The sequence below is a fragment of the Psittacula echo genome (assembly GCF_963264785.1).
Source record: "Psittacula echo genome assembly, chromosome: 2".
NCBI classification, from domain to species: Eukaryota; Metazoa; Chordata; class Aves; order Psittaciformes; family Psittacidae; genus Psittacula; species Psittacula echo.
In genome coordinates this window covers 139,095,989-139,119,006 of record NC_137737.1, presented here as the reverse complement: position 1 = coordinate 139,119,006, position 23,018 = coordinate 139,095,989, and the positions used below count along the sequence as shown (strand labels likewise).

Here is a 23,018-nt window from a genome sequence, read left to right as displayed (position 1 = left end):
TGAAAATGTTTAGATACTTGTTAATTGAAGAAATAATTTCCAGCATTAATAATGGCTTTATTTAACCTTGTGCTATGTAAAGGTTTTGAATGTCTGCTAACTGAAAACTTCTGAAGAGAAAAAAGGGAAGGAACACGTGTGATCTTCTAGACCCATGCTGATTACAGTGAGCAATGAGGCAGTGAACAGCATGTTATTTCATAGCTTTAAACTATAAATGATTCAGAAGACCAGTTTTAATTTTGGAATAGATTTGACCTCTCCAAGTTTATTTGTAGTGGAAGTACAGTAAACCTTTAATTATGAAGATGACCATTCATTACTTTAATATTCAGCTGTTGCTAGCGTTGCTTGGACTTCATTAGCTTGGACTAAAACAGAATTATAAGAAGGGTAACCATGCTAGTTCGTTTCTGACACTTTCTGCTGGGTTTAACTGAATGCTGCTTTGCTCAGTGTAATTTGTTACCGTAGTTGGGGGAGCAATCTTACTGTAAACTTAAATTTTTCAATCTGTTTAGGAGATGAAGATGACTGAATCCATGATAAATAGTAAGAAATCCAGCATCCAACAAAAGCAGGTTAGTGAGTGAGAAATTGTCTCCAAGATGTAAATACAGTGTTTATTGCTTGCTAGTGCTGTTTAGCCCAACCTCTGTTTTTCTGGTTAGGGAGACTCCTAATAAATTTAATATGAACTTCTTCAGGCAGGAGAAGGAGCTAAGCTTGAACTTATGGGGAAAGAAGAGGGCAAGAAACATGCCTGAATGAAAAATTTATTTTGGTTTGGGTTTAATGACAACTTGCTTCATTTTATTGCTGTTTGTAAGTGTTTCTGAATGAGACACTTGAGGTTACAGAGAGTATATACAGATTGTGTATATCCACATGCAACCCCTGATGCAACTGACGTACTTGGATTCCACACTGGGATTGTTTATGCATATGGATTGTTCTTGATTTTCTTATGAAATCTGACTGCTGCACTGGACTGTCTATTCAGACAATAATTTATCAGCTGTTATGCTGATCTGTTATTATCACTGTACTCCTACAAAGAGATTAAATATTAGGAAGAAGGTCTTAACTATAAGGATGGTGAGGCATGGGAACAGGCTGTCCAGAGAAGCTGACGATGCCCCATCCCTGGCAGTGTTCAATGCCAGGTTGGATGGGTTTGGAGCAACCTGGTCGAGTGGAAGGTGTCCCTGCCTGTGGCGGAGGGGTTGGAATTAGATGATCTTTAAGGTCCCTTCCAACCCAAACCATTCTACAATACAATTCTATGATGTGTTACCACATTTGGAATTGCCATTCAATCTGCACCACACTTAGTACACTGCAATAGGCCTTAAGAGCAGAAACAACTGTTCTTTTGTCCTGTTCCAGCAGGGAAAATAAAATGTGTTCTCTCAAGTATCAATTAAAGAGATCAACCACTGTTCCTGAACAGTATCATGTCAAATTTTCTAGCTTAATTTTGTATTTGCCTATAATTATTGAAATACATATACTCTTTAACTGTCTGTTTCACTGCAGGTAGTTCATTTGGGTTTTATATTAAGGAAAAGATTTTTGGTTAGGCCAAATGAAGATGACTGTGTGTTTGAGAAAATAGGAGAAGAGGACCTGTAATAATTTATTTGGATATTTTCTTTCAAAATTAATTGTCTGGGAATAATAAAGCTATTGTTGAAACTTTGAACTATAGGGGCAAAAAACTTCCCCCAATCCTCAGTGTAATTCCTTGCCTTTGCAGAGTCCTTTGTAGTATTTACAACTCTAGTGAACCAGTTTGAAAAGGTGCTGAGAATTTGGAGATGTCTTACATGGATGCTTTTTTTGCCTTTTTTCCCCCCCAGACTGACATTGTTGGAGCAGAAAGGGGAGGGCTAATTAGAAATGGTGCTACTAGAGGAGAAAAAATATTTACCTATCAGTTATGTTTCTGTGAGTATTGGGGTTATGGCTGAGCAGGCTGTTGCCACCTAGACATTTGTCTGGAAAAGGCATTCCTAGTGAATGGAAAAGGATTTCCTACAATCATCCCCCTTATCAGGGCCAGTCATTCCTTTCTGGAATGTGGTGCTGATGTGATGCCCTTATTGACCTGCTGAGTCAGTGCTGACTCAGAAGCTGCTGTGCTTTGGACAATGAAGGTATTGACTAAGTATGGGGAGAGCACCAGTTAACCTATGTCACTACATCAGAAGTTGTGCTGGTTTACACTGATGAGACTGGGGAAAGCAAGTACCTGAGGTAGCTGGATAAAGGTAGGCATGCCATTAGCCACATGCCTAAGTTGGCTACTACTGCAAGAAGACTAAAGGGCCTAAACCATGATACTCTCCATACCAGGCTAGAAGGATCTGGGGTTCTTCTTAGTGTTCTCCCTTTGAAAGGCAGGATCAGCTGTGAGAAAAGGGGAAGGAAGAAAGTTTAAATTATAATAATAATTTAAAAACACCCAGCAAACCCCAAAGCCCCAGTAATGTATTCTGGGGGAGGTCAAATACCTTCAGCCCTTTTGTATACTTACACTCGCAGCACCTTGATGCTGGACCCACTCCAAGGGCAGAGGAGCCTTGCCTGCATTTTCAGCTATGCTGTAGCACACACAGCAGTATAAAAAAATAAAGGGCTAGGTAAACAACTTCGTGATGTTTCCTTTAATAAAAACAGTCAACTACTCAATTTTTGTTAATTTTGTTTCTGTATCCTCCCAGACCCTCGGTTCTTTCCATTCGAGCTGCTGCCCCTCTTCTCTCCCTCTCATTTTCTGCCTCTCGCTCTTCGTTCCCTACTCGGCCGCCCCAGGGGAGGGGCCGAGGGTCCCGTTGCAGCCCGCGCTCCCTTTGCAGGGTTTATTTCCCGGTGCAGCCGGGTAAGCGACTCAAAGCACAACAGCAAGCTGTAAGCGAACCTTCCTCTCGGGGCCGGAGGACGCCGCGCCTGCTCACCGCGGCTCCGGGGCGGCGGCAGCTCTGTGAGGCGCCGTGCGTCCGCTCCGCGCAGCACGTAGCGGGAGCCTGGAGCGGCCTCCGCCCAGCAGGGGGCGCGGGCGGTCTCCGCCGCGCGTCTCCTCCTCTGTCGGCTCGCCTGACCCGCGCTGAGCCGCCGCCGAGGGGTAGGGACCGCGGGGGATCCGCCCGGCGCGCGGGGAGAGGGGCGGGCTGCAGGGGGATCGCCGGTGTGGGTCGGTCTGCCCGTGAGCAGAGGGGAGGGGAGGGGTGGGCGCCGTGCACGGGCCCTGTCGAGCGCTGCGCGTCGCGGAGTGGGGGTGAAAAGCAGCGGCACCGGTCGCCCCGAGGCGGCGGCGCTGTGGCCGGAGCGGCGGCGGGGAGCGGGCCGCAGCGCTGCCCCAGGCCGCCGGTGAGGGCGGCGACGGCTCGGCCGGAGGAGCGCAGAGAGGGCCCGGCCGTGACAGGCACGGCGAGCGGCGGCAGGAGCTACACCGGGCCGAGACCTGCTGGGGAGCGGTGTCGGTGCCCCGTTAGTGGGTTGAGAACGGGGAATACTGCGGAAGCCGCGGCCACGGGAGGGGGACGGCGGTAGGACAGCGGCTGAGTCCTGACAGGGTGTTAGTGAGCGTGCAGCGCTTGCGGCCTGTGTGAACGTGTTGCTGGGGAGGAAACAGGCGATAAAGGAGGCTAAAAGGCAGTGTGTGGTTTTGTTTTTTAACGTGGCCTCAAAGCTGTCTTTGATAAAGTAATTGCTGTCTTTAAGGGAAATGGAGTAGTTACTCTTTTCCTTAGACAACACTAAATTTTTGATCAGCTGCTGCAAAAGGAATTATTATTGTGCTGAAAAAATAGGGATCACACCTGAGTTGTAAAGAGGATGGGGAAGTAACTAGAGACAAGCTGGTGAGCAGGATTGAAAAGAAACTCCATCAAGTCTGAGAATAAAAGATTATAAAATTAGTTCTTTGATAATCTATCTTGAGACCAGCCTTATGATAATTTAAATAAAAATCATGATGTAGCATTTAAAACCTCAGTGGTTTAATTTGGTAGTGAAGCAGGGTTGGGAGGCATTGGCAATACAGAAGAGGGTTACAGTACTAGACAAAGAGATTTCAGTGATCCTAAGGGCTGGAGTTTGAAATAAGAACAATAACAATTTAAAGAGCATGGGTTTGCAGTTGCAGACTGGTAAGCACACAGTTTACAGATGAAGTTCTTACCGTTTGAAAGCAACACGAACCCAAAGTATGTTTTAGGTAGTTACAGGGTGTTTATATAAGCACGTGGAATATTTCAGAGGGCATTGCTTTGTACGTGTTATGTGAAATACAGGATCCCCAGCTTTCTGTAGTACAGATGACAGGCTGGCAGGCCTGTCTTGAGTGCATGGGCCTCATCCAGCAAATTTCAGTCTTGGTGTTTACTGAGATTCTGCTGTCACCTAAGTCAAGACGACAGAGGGCACCATTTTGCTGCTCCAACTTGGTGTACCCACATCTGGGGAAGTGTGTTTCTGCTCTCTGCATCTGAAGGATACAGCGGGTTGTAGAAGGACAACTGAAAGGGCCAAAGGGATCAGCTGCCTTAAGACGAAGGACTGGAAAGCCAGGATTGTTCACATTAGAGAGGAGACGGCTGGGTCATGGTTAAGACTTATGAAATGAAGGCAGTGGATAAAATGAGTTTTTCATCCAGTCTTGCAGCAGTGGGATGGAGGTTGCTTGCTGGGGCGGCTGGGAGGGCAGTTTCAGATGGCTATAGGCAAGGACTTCAGTGGGTGTGATGGGGAGTTGTGCAGGCAGTGTAGACAGGTTCAGCAAGGGATTAGAAAAACTCATGGACAGGAAGTCTGTTGGGCTGCTAAAAGGACGAGTCAGGGAGGGGGCTGCTGGGGTGTGTTTGGGGAATGGGCTGCAGAGAGCAGCCAGGCTCATGTGCTCTCCCAAAGAAGGATCTCTGATTGTTACTGTTGAAAGCAGAGTGCTGGGCAAGCTGGATTAATCTGATCCAGGACAGCAGTTTCTGTGAGCTTATGATCAGTCTTTTCAGTGGGAGAATTTTAGTTCTGCAGGGTTCTTCTGGGTTCTGAACTGTTAGCATTTCCATGAACAGCCTAGAAAAGGCAGTGAGCAACAAGGTGCTAGTGTTAGCTGATGACGGGTAGCAAAGATAAGACTTACTATGAAGAGCTGCAGAAAGACCCTGTAAGTCTGAGTAATTGGTTACTAAATGTAATGGCACATGAATTTAGTATAGGGAGAGTGATTCAGATAGCATAAATAGAATCCTAACTTCCCATATGAAATACTGGTCTCACAGTAATGAGCAGTATTTTGTAGTTACATTGTATGGTTCCATGAAAATGTAACCACAATAATCAGCAGCAGTCAAAAAGGCAAATCAGATAGTGAATATTATTGGGAAACACATAAAGAACAAACCAGAGAATCTTGTTGTGCCACTGTGTTAATCCATGGTTAACCTCAAATGCTCTGTGTGGTTCCCCTGCTCCATCTTCCAGCTCAGAAAGCATATAGTAAAAATTAGAAAGATAAGGAGAAGCAAAGCAAGAATGGTCAAAGACACAGACCCCCTTCCATACAGAGAATGGCCAAGAAAGCTGAAACTGTAAAATTCATCCTGATTTCTGAGGAGGATATGATGAGGCCTGTAGAATCATGAGTGGCAGGGAAAGAACAAGCAGGGGTCAACTGTCCATTCTTCCAGCTGGAGAGCTGGTCCACAAGTGAAGCTAATGAGGCTTTGATTCAGCAAGATCAAAAGATGTGGTTCTTCACAGGGAATTGAGTTGGAGAACTTACCAGAGTATGTTGCGGATATTAGATGTGTTGAAGAGGAGAATGGGCAGGTTCACAGGGTGGGCACTGAAGGGTGCTAAATATACAGGAACCCCATTCAGCAGTTTTGAATGGAAAATGCAATGTTACCTACACTTGACCTGTTCTACCTTTTTTTTTTTTCTCCCTGGTCTTTGCTTTTGGCCACCATTTGAAAAATAATGCTAGGCTTAAATGGACCTTTGCTGTGATCTCCTGTAGCTGCTTTTATGTGAGCTTCTTATTCACGGGAGTGACAATTGATATGGACTTTCTTCTGTATGGGTTTTTTCCACCCTTTCTCAAATAGGACTGAGTACCACCTGCCAAACCTCTTTAAAGAAATGTGGCTGTTGCTGTTCATTGTCTGGGCAGCAGCTTTCATGTTGAGTATAGAGGCTTTTTCACATAAGTTACTAGCATTTACTAAGTTATTTGAAGGTGGAAGTTTTCCCTGTACAAGTGATGTTTTCTGTTTCTAGGCTCAGCAGGATCCTTTGATGAAATTGGTAAACATTAGTTGAGCTACTTCACTCTCAGGTGCCATAGTTACAATTTCAAATCTATTTCACATCTTGCCAGTAATTTTCCATTGTATTTTTAGTCAGTTCCAGCCTCTGTGCACATCAGGAGCTTAAGGATGGCCTCCCTGATTCTCCTTGGACTTGCCAGTTGTCCCTGGAACCTGTAGACTGCTGATTTACCCCCTTCAGTCCATTAAGACATAGTATTAGCAGACAGTACTACTAGAGGTTTGCCTACCTGGAAAAATATTTTGAGCCTAAGCATGGTAAACCAACTGTTTATGAAAAATAACATCAATATATATTAATTAGAAATATGACCTTGATAGCATTACCGTATCATCTTACTTATCATGTCATGTAACGTGAACCAACATGATCCAATTAAATATTTAAAGTCGTGCTGTATTGATAGAGATTTAGAATATTTGCAAGTAGTAATTAACTATTTGGGTTTGATAAACTGGTTTAATGATTAATGTGAAATCACAATCTCTAATGAACAAGTAGAATAATATTTTAAAGGTAAAGTCAAAGATACAGTTCTATATAAATGACTTAAAAATTTAGGCGACATCTGCTTTTTAAAATGACCTACTTTTGCTCACGAGCTGTTGGATGTAGTGTTGCATATGTTACTAAGGTCATGTCATCAAGGTTATGTATGACTAAGATGACATAAGGTATTATATACATTATAAGAAATAAAGTAAGAAAATATGGACTGTACAGTAATAAGTGGTTTAGTGACAGGTTCTTGGCTGTTAGTTTGCTTTATAGCTGGAATAAAGCTGACTAAGCTCTGACTTCTGCTGATTCCTGCTGGACACTGAAAGTTTTCCCATTTTAGTAAACTTCTCATCCCAGAATTACTGTTTGTCTAGGAAGGGTTTGAGATTTTGGGAGGTGTTTTGGGTTTAGTTTTCATGATTTTTTAAAGAAACTGGCATAAATGCATGTGTTTTTAAAGGAAATACCTTTGTCTTCAGAGCTCAAGCCCTATATCACAGTCCTCGTTGCACAAGTACAGCATCAGAGCTTAAAGGAGGTTGCTCTTTGTACCACAGGGAAATAGCAGTTTGGATTCCAGAAGTCTTTTTCATCAGGCTTTATAAAATCTTCCTTTTAGGCCTCCCACCGCTCCCTTCTCGGAAGACACAACAGTGGGGGTGTTGTGAGTGGGTTTCGTGCCGCAGTTACTGCCGCCCGGAAGCTGTCACCCCGCATGGCGGCAGTGTTCCCCTGCCTGCATCCCTCGCTGCTCCTCGCTGGCCGCTGCCTTCTCTTGCAGAGGGCTGCTTCGGGCTCTGCAGCAAGTTTAAATGCAGACACTTCATTAGGAGTGGGACGAATTTTCTCTGCTCTGTTAAAAAACAAACGGATAAACCAACCACCAAACAATATGCAGTGACCTTTGATAATTTCTTGACTAGCATATACTAGCACCCTACCTGTTCCCAGCAGAAACAAAGAAGGGATTTGAATAAAGGTCTGTGAAAAGGTTGATGAATATGACCAATGTAAGTGATTCAGTAACTTCCCATAAAAGCAGATGTGTGCAAACCGACCACAGTTATCAGGGAAGTACTGCAGTTATTTACTGACTTACCTGAGCTAGTTGTGGGGAATTGAATTTACAGCTGATTTGAAGAAAACTGTAAATTGCCTTTCTTCCTAAATAGTTCCTTTGTGGAAGATGAAAAATGAGCAAGGTTCAAAAATGCCTAAATGTATATTTGATAGAAGTTAACTGCACTGAAGCATGTGATGCAATTGATTTACCATTTAAATGTAGTAAGGATAAAATGTTTGTGAATCTGCTTGTCAATAAAGGTGTTTTAAAAGAATGATCTCTTTCCTATTGTTCCCTTAGTTTGTATACATAAATACACAATGCATATACTATATTATCTGGGGAAGTATTCTGCAACCCTGTAAGGTATTTGAGATCTTGTTCATTTTTTGTCTTGTAATGTTGGCATACTGTACATTGATGAGCAAAGCTTCCTGTTTCTCAATGCCATTGTCTCCTGATCCATAGATGAGCAGCAATAGTTATTCTGATTTTTTCATAAAGCACTTTATAGCCTGTACATGCAAAGCAGTAGGTATATGCAGTACACCAGAGTTTCTGCTCACAGGGTGGTCTTGACATCAAGAGAGTATACCTGTATGTCTCATGTCTGCAGAAGGGGATGGCTGAAAACAAATGGTATAAATAATGTTCTTGTATTGCCACTTACCCATGTGTCTGGCTAGGGACCAGAAGGGAGAGGTAGGTCTTACAAACCTGCTGTTACATTGAATCCAGGAACCGTTGAAAAAGTAACCAGAGTGCTGCAAAATATAGCTCTGGGTAGAATGGGCGTTGTGCTGTAGTGAATCTGAGATGCTGCTTTTAGCAGCAGATCCTTATTAGTGAAGCAGTAGAACTGTTCTGTTGAACTCATAAGATACAGGTTTTTAATGGAAGATACAGTGAAACTTCATGTAGATAAGGGGGCTCTTTCCTAAACAGAAATTATAATTGATCAGATGGTATTTTACTCAACATAACATTGACTCAGTTAAATGACTTCTCAGTGACTTGCACATAAATACATGTGTGCATGAAAACGTGTGCAAGGAATTTCTCCCTCAGCCTACCTAGAAAGAAGAGAATAATATTGTTGGGTTTATATTTCAGCAATTGATCGATGTTCAGAGGAAGCACAAGGTAATGTGGAGGGGGTTTTTTGTTTGTTTGTTTTAAATGATTAAGTTAAGCCTACTTAAAAATTTAATCTTGTAAATCCATATAGAGCTTATGTTCACATAGTGGTTTTAAGGGAACAATCCCATTTGACCAGGAAACATTGCCTTCAGAGATCATGGGCTTTCAGTTTAAGCAAAGGACTAGAATGTTTTTCATTCATTTAAAGACTGAAGAGGAAGAGCTTCGCAAGCCACTGCCACTGAAGTACTCTCAAAATGCTCTCTTTCTCGACTTTTAGTTTCCATTTCTTGGAGGAGGCAGTTTCTCTTGTAGTCTTACTGATGCGTCAGTTCTAGATGTTGAAGTGTGTGCTTACATTGAGGAAGTGTCAAGTACTGAGCAATCTGGTATTGTTCCCTTGTCCTGACTATTGTTTTAAAATAGGGACAATTACTTCAGTTTTTCTGGATGTTCCTGGAAATGTCGCAGTTTTGCAGAACTGGATATCCCATGTAGCAGTGGCTGGCTCATGAATTACAACTTGTCAAGTTCATTCACATTTTTGCAGTGGAGAGATGGGTCCCATTAGTGATTCTGTCTCACAATCTAGCTGTTCTCTCCTTTTTCCAGAGCTATTTGGTAACTTAAACAAAATGAGAAGGCAGAGGCAACGGCGTATATTTACTGCAAAATAAAACTGTCCATGATTAGTGCAAATTTAGGACTAGTTTAAGAAGCGACAGAACTTGTATCTAGCTCTATGGTTTGAGTTACTCAAGATCACTCCTGACTTCTGCAGGTGTGAATGTGTTGTACAGCAGATCAAGGTGTGACATTGAGTTACTGTTGTACGCAGTGCCCTGAGAGACAACTGGCTTCTAATACAGATAAGTAAATCTCACAGAATCACTTAATATAAGCATTCCTTCTGAAAGCAGAACATTCAGTTAAATTTTCTTATCCTGTACTAGCGCACTGCTTACAGCATAATTTCTAAAGTTCTGTTAATAACAGTACACTGTGTTGAGGCCGTATCCAAGTTGTATAATTTAGGATAAATTTATTCTTATATTATGCCTTTCTAATGGGAATCCTTCTTGGTTGGGAGGACGTCTTTGATTTACTTTTTTTCCCACAAAACCTAATTTTCTATCAAAGGACCAAGTTATTAACATCAAAACTTTTTTTTCTTTTTTTAAACCCTATAATTTAAAAGATATATTTTAAGTAGATACTGATCCATTTTTAGAAGCAGTCATTTACTGAACCAAATCAGATGTACTTAACTCCAGTAGTAGCAGGAATATATAGAGATATTAAGAATGCTCAGTTTGCAATACTTTTGTGTCTTGTTCCTAATGCAAGTCTGTTTGTCCTAATATATGCCTGTGCCATCAGTGCTTAATGTAGGTGTACCAGCTCCTAGGCAGGTTCAGAGTTGTTATCCAATTCATCTTTCAGGAGCGATTTGAAGAGAATAGCCAGTGCTTTGCAATTTTGTTTCTAAATCCATTGCATTAAATACTCATTACAGCAATAAGCTTTTTGATACATACTGTGGTCAGAAATGTAACCACAGTTTGCTTATTCAAAAATATCTAAGTTGACTATTGTAATTTGTTCTGAGTTTTGCTAGACAAGAAACACTGCTGAATTGGGTTAAATTTGAGGAAAGAACGTATCATTTGGAGACTGGCAGTTTAAAGATGGTGTATAGTTCAGCTTTGTATGCAGCTCATATCTGGCATAGGTGAGGTAGCCATATGTGAAATAGAATTGTGTTTGTAGGAAAAAATCTTTTTAATCACAAAGATAAATCAAACCAGATGGTCCAGATTTTTTGCCTTGGGAAGAAGGATTTGTTGGGATCTTGTCTTTCTTTATGTGAAACACTGAGGTTTCACTTTAGCCTTCTACACTTCAGTGATCAATTCTGAAAGATTCTGGTCATAATGAATTCTGAATCAGAATGACTTCCAGTCACACTTTCTGATAACTGCTAATCTTTGTGCTTCCTTTCCTGAGAAGATAAGGTAGTGACAGGTTTTTTTCTGGTATTATTAGCTAATGTTTCATCAGATTTATATGTGAAGTAACAGGGAATTCTGTAAGGGTTTAGTAGATATACACATCTGGTATGAAAGTGTAAACATTAGCTTACATTTAACAGAGTGTGCCGTGCTGTTTCTCAAATAGCATACGTCTCTTCCAGCATAATATTCTGTTGTTGTGTTATGTTAAGCCTTGTTTTATAGAACAGGTTTAAACACTCAAGTATTACTTTACGAGTGAACCACCATTTTTTTATCAAGTACAGGTAGGGTTTTGTGCTGTTGATATACTGTTACTATGGCTAATAATCAGAGGTTTTTAAATGATTTATGACCTGGCTTTAAGGAAGATTTAGTTCGGAACGTAAAGGTCACAATCACATTTTACAGAAACTGTGCCCAATATTTTTCTCAGCAAAGAGACTAACAGAGTTGAAGGGAAATTCTTTTATCATTTATGACTTGGGTGGGCAATAGGCAAGAAAATTGAAATTGCTGTCAGCTGGGAATTCCAGCTTTGCAACACTGAGGGGTTTTGTAACATATTCATTGGAAATACGAGTAAGTACATTTTGATTTCTTCTTGGGTAGAGTAATAAGAAAGCTGTTAGTGCCCTAAATGACACCAGTCTTGCATTGAATGTTTTATGGTACATCAGTGAACTGGCTTTTGCTATTGGAAATGACTGTGGAAAAGGGTGCCTGAGCCAGAGATATGCCATCACGTGCTTAAAAACATGCTTGCAGCCTAGTGGAATGTACTCTGCTTAAAATCATTCCTCATACAGATACCAGGATGTAGAAGTTATTCCCATCTCTTTCTCTTCTGCATCCAAGAATAAAAAAACCCAGTTGTGCATTCCTGCACTGGGAAGCTAGACAGTGTTGATACATGTAGCAGAATTTGTCCAGATAGGAAATAAAATAATGAAGTTTAAATATGATTTATTAACCTCAACAGCCCCAGATGCTGCAGCTGTTAATCAGACCAGTGTGTAAACATTTTGAAATTACTTTTGTAGGTACTTTGATCTGGAATTTGATCTAAAACATGGGGGAAGAGCTGTAGAATACGGACATTATAAACTCTTGAAAAAAGGAGAGGTTTTAAATCTAATTCTTTGGCTACAGGCCATGTTTCCGTTCTCCTGGCTGAATGAGTGCACTGGTGTGGAAGGATACCTTATATAGATGAGAAAATGTAAATCTGCGTATAGCAGACTTAACAAGAGCTATTCAGAACACTGCTACATCATGAGCCCAAAATACAAACCCCAGGGCAAGTGAAATACGCTGTTTCAAGTGAAGTTTCAGTTCAGTTTCCATTCAAAGTTTATCTAGTAAAATCACTTTTCCTTCCTGTCACTTGAACAGTGTCATTTCCATATTGAGATTTCTTCTAAGGATTTTTACTGGTTAATATGTTTTTTTTCCCTGTTTTGCCTCTTCTCTGAGGCAGTGCGAAGCTGTGCTGTCCAGTCTCTTAGATGTTTTCATTTCTTAGCATTGCCTCAAGCATATTTTACCATCCTGTTGCATAGACATTCCCTTTTTTCCCTATTGTTTTTAAGTCATCTTTTCTGTGTCCCATAAGCACACTGTCATCATAACCTCATAATTTGACTCATTGTTAAAATATTATTCTGCAAAACTTAAATCACAGTTCATTAAATACTCTCTATCAAGAAATCCATGGTGAAAGATTCATCTTCCTCTTTTAGGTCCTGATACAGAAAAGGACTTAATCCTTTATTTAATATTAAGTCAGAGAAACTACATTTGTGTTTCCTTATATAGAGTTTCTAGTTGAACCCACAGTAGCTCTGTACTTGATTTTGCCATTGTCCTTCTTGTACCCACTTTCAGTTTCCACTTTCAGGTGGGTAGTTTCACACGGTACACTCAGTTTTCTATGGTCAGTGTTGCTATTCTTGTTTTTCAGTAGTCTGTATATCTGTGGCACTATAAAAATAATGTTCTGCAAAGAGTATTGAGAAATACGTTTCTTGCAGAATGAAGGAATTAGTATTTACAGTAATCACGCATTTGCAGCAGCTGACTGTACTTTGTACATCAAGTTCAAATTCAGATGGTAGAAATCATGCTGGAGCTTTGCTTAGCGCTAGCAAGAACTGTAGTTAGCATCACTGTTGACTGGATTGTATATAGTTTCCCAGTTTATGAAATGTGGTTCTTCCTTTCAGTTCTGATCTCCACTGTTTTGCCCTTTAGTACCAATACCACTCCATGTGATCTCTTACTGGTTGAAAGCTAATGGTTTGTCTTGCATTTGTGACGTTGATCTTATCCATTTTCTGTAATAATAAAGCTTTACTGCTGTTTCCAGAGGTGTAAGACTGAAAGGGGCTCTATCCATATTACCGGAACGGAATGCAGCACACAAAGTTAGTATGTATGACATGAAGATTTCAGAGTTGGTTTATGAGCTAGTTTGCATTTTTGCTTGGGAAACCTAAGCACTCTACCAAATCGTGTTTATTTGCCTGATTTCACCGTAATTTCTTCCCACCTTATTTGCAGGTTAGTCACCTGCTCCAGAGAGAATCAGAACGATGTCCTATGTGTTTGTAAACGACTCTTCCCAGACAAATGTGCCACTGCTGCAAGCTTGCATTGATGGAGATTTTAACTATTCCAAACGACTCCTAGAGAGCGGTTTTGACCCCAATATTCGTGACAGCCGAGGCCGAACTGGCCTTCACCTTGCTGCAGCCAGAGGAAACGTAGACATCTGTCAACTGTTGCATAAATTTGGCGCTGACTTACTAGCCACCGACTACCAAGGTAACACAGCCCTTCACTTGTGTGGGCATGTGGACACCATCCAGTTCCTAGTTTCTAATGGACTAAAAATTGATATTTGGTAAGTCACTTTATTTTCTTTTTTTTTTTTTTACTTTAAACTTATTTTAAAGTTTAATGTTCTATATGTATATATTTTGTAACACATTAGTCTTCTCTTGCCAGAGCCTCGCGTATTAATTTCTTACTGAAATGTTGTATGTGGTGCAATTCCACTTTAAGATATCATTTAAAAATCCCACAAAATTAAGAAGGCAGGAAAACAATAAGAGGCCACTTCTGCTAGTCTGTGCAACAGGCAAAGCAAATAAACAGAGCAGCTGCTGGTGGAGGCTGCTGGATCTAATCCTGCCTCACCGCTGACATTGCTACCCTGGTTTAGCCAGACAGCCAGGTGTGGGTGGTTGGCACCAAAGGAAAAATCGCATTGACTGCTTTAAAAGAATTTTCTCCACTCGAGTTCTATTGTTTTAATTGTTGTACTGTATGAGACAAAGGAAATACAGTGTATGTGTATTCATTCCCATGCTCCTTTGGTAACAATGCTTCCTTTCAGTGCTTTCCCCCTCCCTCAAAATCTGTGACTCAGTCCTTCTTTTAAATATTGTATAGTCTTTCCTTCTGGCTTCCAGCAGCTGTCAGATGCCAGGGCTCAGATGTAAGCTCTCAAGCTGCAAAATAACTAGCTATTTCATTGCAGTAGTGGAATTGTTTTGTTTGTGGCACTTTGTGCATACTTACAACATGTGCGAAACCAGTAGTAACTTCAAAACCTTTCAGTTTTTGAATCTGCTTTAATGTTTTCAATTCAGCAAAAGACCAGATTCTTTAAGGGCTGTGGCTTGGGGTTTCTTTGTCCTGATTTCAAACAAGTGGTGGAAATGCTTAGTCTGAAGGCAGCTCTACTCCTATTTGGTAAGATTTTAATAACAGCAGAGGGACCATCTGTATTTTATTTCATTTTTGCCTGATGTTCTAATACTCCCATGGAAAAGGAACTATGAGGAACCAGATTGCACAATTCCTTCTTGAAATTAAGCTTAAATTTGAACACTGCCATAAATCTACTGCTTATTTTTTTGTTCTAACACCCAGAGATTCCAATTAGATTACAATACTGGGAAGTTCGATTTTATTTAGAAGAGTTGTGCAGTTTCAAACCTAAACATACCAATTTTCTTGTATAGTCAATTATGTTATAACTTGTATAGATGGGAATTTCTTACTGTCTGGTATGACTGAAAATAGTTCTGGGGACTTAATGAATTGTAATATTTTATACTGAGTTGTCTTGTTACAAAATGTCTATATTAAAAGTTTCTTTTCTTCTCATTTCCTTTTGTGGCGTTATTTTAGCAATCACCAAGGTGCAACACCGCTTGTTCTTGCAAAACGAAGGGGTGTGAATAAAGATGTGATTAGACTGCTGGAATCTTTAGAGGAGCAAGAGGTGAAAGGATTTAACAGAGGAGCTCACTCAAAGCTGGAAACAATGCAAACTGCGGAAAGTGAAAGGTATTTACAAAACAAAAATAATTACTAGGAGAAATAACGGCTTTTCCGTTTCTGCAATTGACTTGATAGTTAAAGGAGAACTGAAGATTTCAGGAAGACTGCTGACAATTTCAGGGAATGTGTTGGGTTAGAGGGAAGTTACTGATGAATTCATAAAGGTCTGATTCTGGGAATGTGCTTATTTAGAATTTGCATAAATTGTATTGGCACAGAATGTAGTAGCATGTTAGTGGGACTAAGAAGTAAGATACAGGCAACTCAGAGGAAAACTGTGATGGCATAGACAAAAACCTGGGATGACAAGGGAGAGGAAATTAGTAGGGAGAAATTGTGGTTCAGGAGCACAAAGTGGAAATTTATTTATCTAAAGCTGTATGCTGTAAAATGGAAGTTCCTCAGTGGAAAGTGGTATAAGAGAATAGGCTTGATGTAGTTCAAGTGGAAGTAGTGAAGTCAGTTCCAGGAGTTGCTGCTACCCTGAAAACGCAGTGAAGTCCTACAAAGCACCAAATGACATGTTTCCACTGTATAAAGCTGCCAGTGCTGTTGTAGAAAGCAGTGTAACATATGTTGTGTAGTACAGTCTATAATGCTCTTTAGCCCCAGTCAAAATAAGTTTTATCCCTTAAGAAGCGTGGAGAAGCATTACTTCAGTGCTCAAGGCAACTGCGTCTCCTTGCGAAGGAAGGCAACTAGAGCTCTGTGTAGTCTGGCAGAGGGAAGGCTGAGGTGTGTGGCTGCTGACAAGAAATACTGGTTTTGAGCAACGTAAAGTGACTATTCAAGACAAAAGATGTTGACAGCACAGGAGAAAAAGGACACAGATAAACCACAAATACTTTTCTGATTGAAAATTGGGAGTGGTTTTTTACAGTGAGCTTCCAAGACAGCCTTCTTGTAGGATTTAGATGAGGCAAGAAGCCTTGCACGTTTTCAAGGAGGCTGATTCTCTTGCAGAGATCACTGAATTGCCAGTAAACATGACAGAACATGGGTCTCAGATTAATAATGCAAGAGATCTTTCCAGTACTGTTTTGTTGTGTTGTGTTGTGGGGGTTTGTTTTGTTGTAGGTATTTTATTTGCTTGTTTGTGGGGGTTTTTTTTAATGATATTAGAAACAGGATATCAGTGTTGCTTGGAATGCTTGCTTTTATACTGTATTTATTCAAATTGTCATGTTTTTATTGTCTAATAATGAGATTGAACTGTGACTGCTGGAACACTGTGTTACACAAGAGAGGGAGTTTTGTCACATAATTGTTCAGTTTGTGTCAAAATGTACACAGCTGGTACTGTAAATGAAAATTAAACCGTGTAGATGGAGTTGTTATCTAAGATACTCCCAGTGAGCAGATTAGAAGTTCATTCTTATACATTAGTGACCTCAGTCATCAGAGAGACTGGTTTAAGCCCTGGAACAGAAAATGTAGTATTATTCTCAAAATGACATGGGTATAAAAAGAATTCATGCATGTTATCTTAACTACATTTCTCTGAAGATTGCTTGTCACACAGAAATGCATTTATGCTGGTTTTGTTTAAATGCATGGACCAACAGCTCAGCCTCATTTAAATTCCAGTTTTTGATTCGATAGTGTCCCTTTAATGAACATAGCTTCCTTTCTGTTATTTGACCTTCATAAATGTTATATTGTTTGCTTTGGCAAGGAAGTCAGCAACTCTCCTTGGGGAGAGGCACAGAGACATAAACAGTGCGCTACCCAGCTTGTTTGTGAACGTGTTTAAAATGTCTGAAATAGGTTATTTTTAAAATAACAAATAACAGATGCCTACAGCAGCAAGAGAAGTGAGCTTTCTGCTGTTTGCTTTGTAAATAAATAATGTCTTCATAACGGTTGGCTTTTCAGACCTCCGCAGTTTTGTTCCTCCCTCTTAGTATTATTTTCACATTTTAGAGACACTTAGATGAATGTCTTCTGTCCTCTCCCACCGCGCCAACTCTCTTACATTATGTATGAACCTATGGAGGAATAATGGTTGCTCTTTCTGAAAACAGTCTCTGACTTAAGTTTTCTGCTCCTTATTACGTGCAGCGCTGCTGCTCTGGAAGCAGAGGCCAGAGCTAGGTTCCCAAGTCAAATTTATTTTCACTTGCTTGGCACTCCTCCTGGTGAGGAGTGGCACTGTGCTCTTTGGAGGGAGAGCTCACTCTCTCAATCTTCCAATGCAGACAGTCTGTCCATGTACGCAGCACAGCATGACCTGTGATTGTGCCCACAAGTGCATCCAAATGTCAATTCCACGTTGTGCTGGAAACAGAAGAGAACACCTGTCTGGGCTGTGGGGCACAAAGCTCTTCTGTAGGATGCATTGCTGCATTACCATTACCATCTTAAGCAGCTGTAATTCAGAATAAGAATCATAGAATAGCTAGGGTTGGAAAGGACCTTAAGATCATCTAGTTCCAACCCCCCTGCCATGGGCAGGGACACCCCACACTAAACCATGTCACCCAAGGCCTCATCCAACCTGGCCCCAAACACCGCCAAGGATGGAGCATTCACAACCTCCCTGGGCAACCCATTCCAGTGCCTCACCACCCTCTCAGTAAAGAATTTCTTCCTTAGATCCAATCTAAACTTCCCCTGTTTAAGTCTTAACCCATTACCCCTTGTCCTGTCACTACAGTCCCTGATGAATAGTCCCTCCCCAGCATCCTTGTAGGCCCCCTTCAGGTACTGGAAGGCTGCTCTGAGGTCTCCACGCAGCCTTCTCTTCTCCAGGCTGAACAGCCCCAACTTTCTCAGCCTGTCTCCATACGGGAGGTGCTCCACTCCCCTGATCATCCTCGTGGCCCTCCTCTGGACTTGTTCCAACAGTTCCATGTCCTTTTTATGTTGAGGACACCAGAACTGCACACAATACTCCAAGTGAGGTCTCCCGAGAGCAGAGTAGAGGGGCAGGATCACCTCCTTCAACCTGCTGGTCACGCTCCTCTTGATGCAGCCCAGGATACGGTTGGCTTTCTGGGCTGCGAGCGCACACTGAAGCCGGCTCATGTTCATTTTCTCATCGACCAACACCCCCAAGTCCTCCTCTGCAGGGCTGCTCTGAATCTCTTCTCTGCCCAACCTGTAGCTGTGCCTGGGATTGCTCCGACCCAGGTGTAGGACCTTGCACTTGGCAAATGGAGAAGAGAAGGTTCCAGGGTGACCTTAGAGCAGCCTTCCAGTACCTAAAGGGGACCTACAAGAAATCTGGAGAGGGCCTTTTTATAATGGCACATAGGGATAGGACAAGGGGGAATGGCTTTAAACTGAAATAGGGAAAATTTATATCAGATATTAGGAAAAAACTCTTCCGTATGAGGGTGGTGAGGCTCTGGCACAGGATCCAAAGAGAAGCTGTGGCTGCCCCATCCCTTGCAGTGTTGGACAGGGCTTAGAGCAACCTGGTCTGGTGGAAGATGTCCCTGCCTGTGGCAGGACAGGGGAATGACATTGATTTTAATTGGGTTGTAATATAAAATAGCAAAAGTGTTTTCTATGTATCCTTTTCTATTTCATGAGCAAGCGTGATCTTTTCACTTAAATTGCATTGCACCTTTATTTAACCTCTGTGTGGTTATGTATTAACTAGTTAGTACTTGATGAGTGAGTAGTTCTGTTCGACACCAATGACTGTCTTATTAAACCCTTTGTTTTGCTTGGGAAACCGTAATAAGCAAGGAAGATGACTAAATCTTGCAGCTATGGGCAAGCAAAAAGAGCTTTACAGTGGGTAAATATCTAAAACCCAAAAAAGCCAAGCTGTTTAACAGGTAATTTCTGAAATCTGCTCATGATGCTGCAATACTTGAGCAAGCTACAGGAGTTCAGGCTAATTATTCTTCAGTGGCTGTACTTCCTAAGAAAAAATACCTTATGAATAGTGGGAAGTTTTTCAGTGGTGTAATCTTAGGAGAAAGATTTATAAATGAGACCTTTTTCTGATAACAATCATTTGTCAATTTATTATTGTCACCAAGAACAATGGCATTTCTGCAATTAGTTTTGACATGGAAATTACTTTTCCCTGAAATGTTTTCTTTTATTGTTGCTATAAGAGATATATAGGAATGTGGTAACTGAAAGCAATTAGAAGGGGGAAAAAACCTGGGTTTTCTCTGCTTACCTTCTGCTATTGACATCATCATGTACGTAGTTGGTTTCACCGTTTCTTTTCTGTGCTTGTCAAAGCCTGATCCTGTAAACACCTGTGTGTGTAATTTCACTTCAGTGAGAAGTAGCAGGACTGTGCAGGTGGCTAAAATTTTACGTAAGTAAAATCAAGTGATGAGAAACTTTCCCTATTCTTTGTGAGGTTTTTCATACAGCAACAGTTTGCTGTTACAGACTAGTTGTGAAACCACCAAAATAAGGAGAATGGTACAAGAAGCCATGCAGTATTTGAAACAACTTGTTTTTCTGAAGGAGATTCATTGTCAAGATGACAGCTTCATTCTGATTTTATATTTGTTTCTCATTTCAAAGTGAGAGTTCTAGTCCCTAATTTGTAGTCTTACAGTTTAAGAGGGCCTGATGGATTGATAGTGGAATGTTAAACATCAGAGCAGTTGCTGAACACCATATGGTAGAAAACATAGCAATGCCAATTTGTCTTGAAGATCAGAAGGTTTCTGAACTTCTTGTTACCCAAATTTATTGTTTTCTGTGATGATTTTGTGCTAGAGAAGAGGCCTCTGGAACAAAGAGATTCAGAAGAGTAGTAAAGATCACTACAGATTTCAGAACGTAAATTATATTGGTCAAAGTTTCCATTTTATTAATCAGAGGTTATTTTTACATCATAATTTGTTAGTGAGCTGTGCCTCTTGAGGTTTTAGCTTATGCTTCATTAAAGTTTACTAAGCTGTATTTAGTAGTAATTATGAGAACTGACTTTTGAAGGCTTCTAGGTGGCAAGCCTACAAACAAATAGCATTCTTTTTACACAGGTTAATAAAACATCCTTTCAAGTAAATTAAGTTTAGAGTTAGGAGTCTTTTCCTTATCCGCTTTGTCTTGACTTAGCAGAGGCAATGCTGTAAATCTGTAGGTGTAGATGTAGTTTTTAATTTAGAATGTTTCAGTTGCTCTTAGTAGGATTACTGTCATACTTAAAGGTGCATTCTTTTGCTCTGATGTATTTTTAACTTTAATCCTTTGTAGTGCGATGGAAAGCCATTCCCTCCTTAATCCAAACCTACAGCAAGGTGAAGGAGTTCTTTCCAGTTTCCGGACAACATGGCAAGAGTTTGTGGAAGACCTGGGCTTCTGGAGGGTCCTGCTCCTCATCATTGTCATTGCTCTTCTGTCGCTTGGCATAGCGTACTATGTTAGTGGGGTACTTCCTTTTGTAGAAAACCAGCCTGAACTGGTGCACTGAAGCAAATGTGAAGAAGTGCACCATGGTTTTTCCTGTTCTAATGTTATTTTGAGCTTCTTGGAATTATTCTCTTGGTGCAGGCAGTGGCAGCTGTAGATACTGTTTGCCTTTTGTACTTATTATTAACCCCTTTGAAAGAGGGATTCATTCATTTCAAGTAAAACACTAAATTCTAAAGCATTCCTAAGCTATCTCTGACTTACCTTGACTTGCAGATAAGATGTGAAGATAATCCTCTCTGTTGATAAAATATTATGAATAGAAAAGGCCTTTCCTAATGAATATTAAATTCCTGGGCGTGAAAAATATATCCTAGTACAGAACCAAATTTGATCTATTTTCCCTATGAAGAGGTAAATCTGTTGTTGGATTTTTGCGTGCGTGCTCCAGTTGAAAGAAAAATATTCTTTTGGAAGTCCTCCTCAAGAAATCTGGATAATATAATAATGCGTACTGATATATAGGCAGTAATAAGCTGCAACTTCGTAGTTCTTTTAATACCTCTCCATAGTTTCATATCTGCTAGCTTATAAAAAGAATGAGAAATAGTTTGAGTTTTTTCTGTGTCTTTAATGAATAGATCACTCCTTTATTTATTAGGTTAATGTAGTGTTTCTTCTCTACATGGATTTAATGTTGTTAATACCTGCCTGAAGTAAATCTTGTAGAACAAAGCTGTTTGTTGTGCTTTGGAAGTAAAGTTGTTTCAGCCTTAGGCTGAAAATTTTGCCTTTTTGTTGCAATGTTACTAAGCAAGCCTTTCTTTGTGAGGGTGATTAAAAAGTGATTTAGGTGTTCTGCTCTGTATATAATAATTCTATAAGGTCATTGTGAAATATGTAATGAAGGATAACTTCTTATTCCGCCCACAGGGACCAGAGTGAACCATACAATTAGTATTGTTTTTGTGTCTGTGGAGAGGACTCGACTGAATTGGATTCCTTTCTAGAATTGTTTTCCATTTCAGTTGTTTTCAGACAACACTTACAGGCTTATGGATCATTTTCTGAATATGCAGAATAAAAGGATTTTAAATGTTACTATTTAGGAACATTGTATGAAATTAAATGAAATCTTGACCCATTCTGTACTTAGCTGTGCCATCCTTCGTAAATAGCCTAGTGATATGAATCAGTTAAGATACTCTTTTATGAAAGCTAGAAAGGTACTATGCAGTAAGTTGGAGGCTTTCAAAGACAGCAGATTCTCCCCTCCTATGCTGATCAGACAGCTGACTCTCTTGCTTGCTATTGCCTTGAAAATCCCAACCAAAATGAATTCTGCAAACCTAATGAATCTTTGTTTTTTGACTTAGCCACTCCTGAATTGTTGCTAAATAACATATAACAGTTAAGAAATTTTAAATGACTAAGTATTGGCAGAAGTAACCTACATCTCTCTGTTCTGCTACCACGTGTATTTTTCTTTCTTGTTTATGGGTTTGAGTAAAGAGGGTTGTTGTCTTTGTTTTGATGTGTGACGTGGGCTTCACTGAGCCGGGCCCCATTCTAAATTGCGTCTGAATAATTCTTGATCTCATTTGTTACGTCAGAGGTTAATGAAATGATATTTTTCTAGCAGCTGCAGTGCTGCAGGAAGGAAAGCCTCTGAGAAAAAAACCAACAAACCAAACTAAAAAAAAACCCCAGCGCGTGCTCCTCTTCTGAATATTTCAATTATTATATGTCTGGTCATGAACAGAGAATTATAAACTCATAGATACCTAAATCACATTTACTTCTCTCAGTAAGTACATTTCTGTTAATAATACTCTGTCTCTTGGATAATCGTGTTGTCTCTCAGTGTGCTATCTCCATAAGTTGTAACTGTATTCTCGTATGGGTGAATGCCACAAATAAATATATGTAGTAAATATGGTTTTGTTTATTATTACATTAGTGCATGGTAATGATGCTACCCCATCTTACTGAGGTTGTTTGTTTGTTGTGCATTGATAATGAGCATTTCAGAAGTGTGGAGGTTCCCACCCTGAGAAATGGCAGCCACACTGTCAGTATAAATGAGGTTTTAGAGCATGGTTTCTTTAGATTTGCCTGGTTTATTTTCACTGGTGTTACTGAATTGAAGTTGCTGTCTGGCCTGTCTATCTCTTACATAAGATTTCAGGTATTGAACAGGTGGTATAGAGGTCCCTCGAGATTTAAGATTATCTATAAAGGGGTACAAAATATAGCCAAGAAAGCAAAGCTTGAGCCTC

General features: G+C 40.4%; 2 protein-coding genes across 3 annotated transcripts in view; both read left to right on the top strand.

Moving 5' to 3' along the window:
• Positions 1 to 1,973, top strand: part of SNX31 (sorting nexin 31) — a gene marked incomplete at its 5' end in the record, with an annotated part of 28,145 nt that extends 26,172 nt beyond the window's left edge. The window contains 2 exon segments of the mRNA XM_080639614.1: positions 522 to 585; positions 1,544 to 1,973. Coding sequence (XP_080495740.1) covers positions 522 to 585; positions 1,544 to 1,635 — 156 coding nt within the window. The 3' untranslated portion in view covers positions 1,636 to 1,973.
• On the top strand, positions 337 to 22,628 carry ANKRD46 (ankyrin repeat domain 46). 2 transcript variants are annotated; one of them, XM_080639613.1, is made up of 4 exons: positions 337 to 581; positions 13,615 to 13,957; positions 15,253 to 15,411; positions 20,584 to 22,628. In XM_080639613.1, exons 2-4 carry the CDS (start codon positions 13,647 to 13,649, stop codon positions 20,798 to 20,800), a joined length of 687 nt encoding a protein of 228 aa, XP_080495739.1. In that variant the 5' UTR covers positions 337 to 581; positions 13,615 to 13,646; the 3' UTR covers positions 20,801 to 22,628. The 2 variants fall into 2 exon arrangements, with proteins under 2 accessions (XP_080495739.1, XP_080495738.1); XM_080639612.1 differs by lacking the exon at positions 337 to 581 and adding an exon at positions 3,094 to 3,127.
• Positions 22,629 to 23,018: the final 390 nt, after the last annotated feature.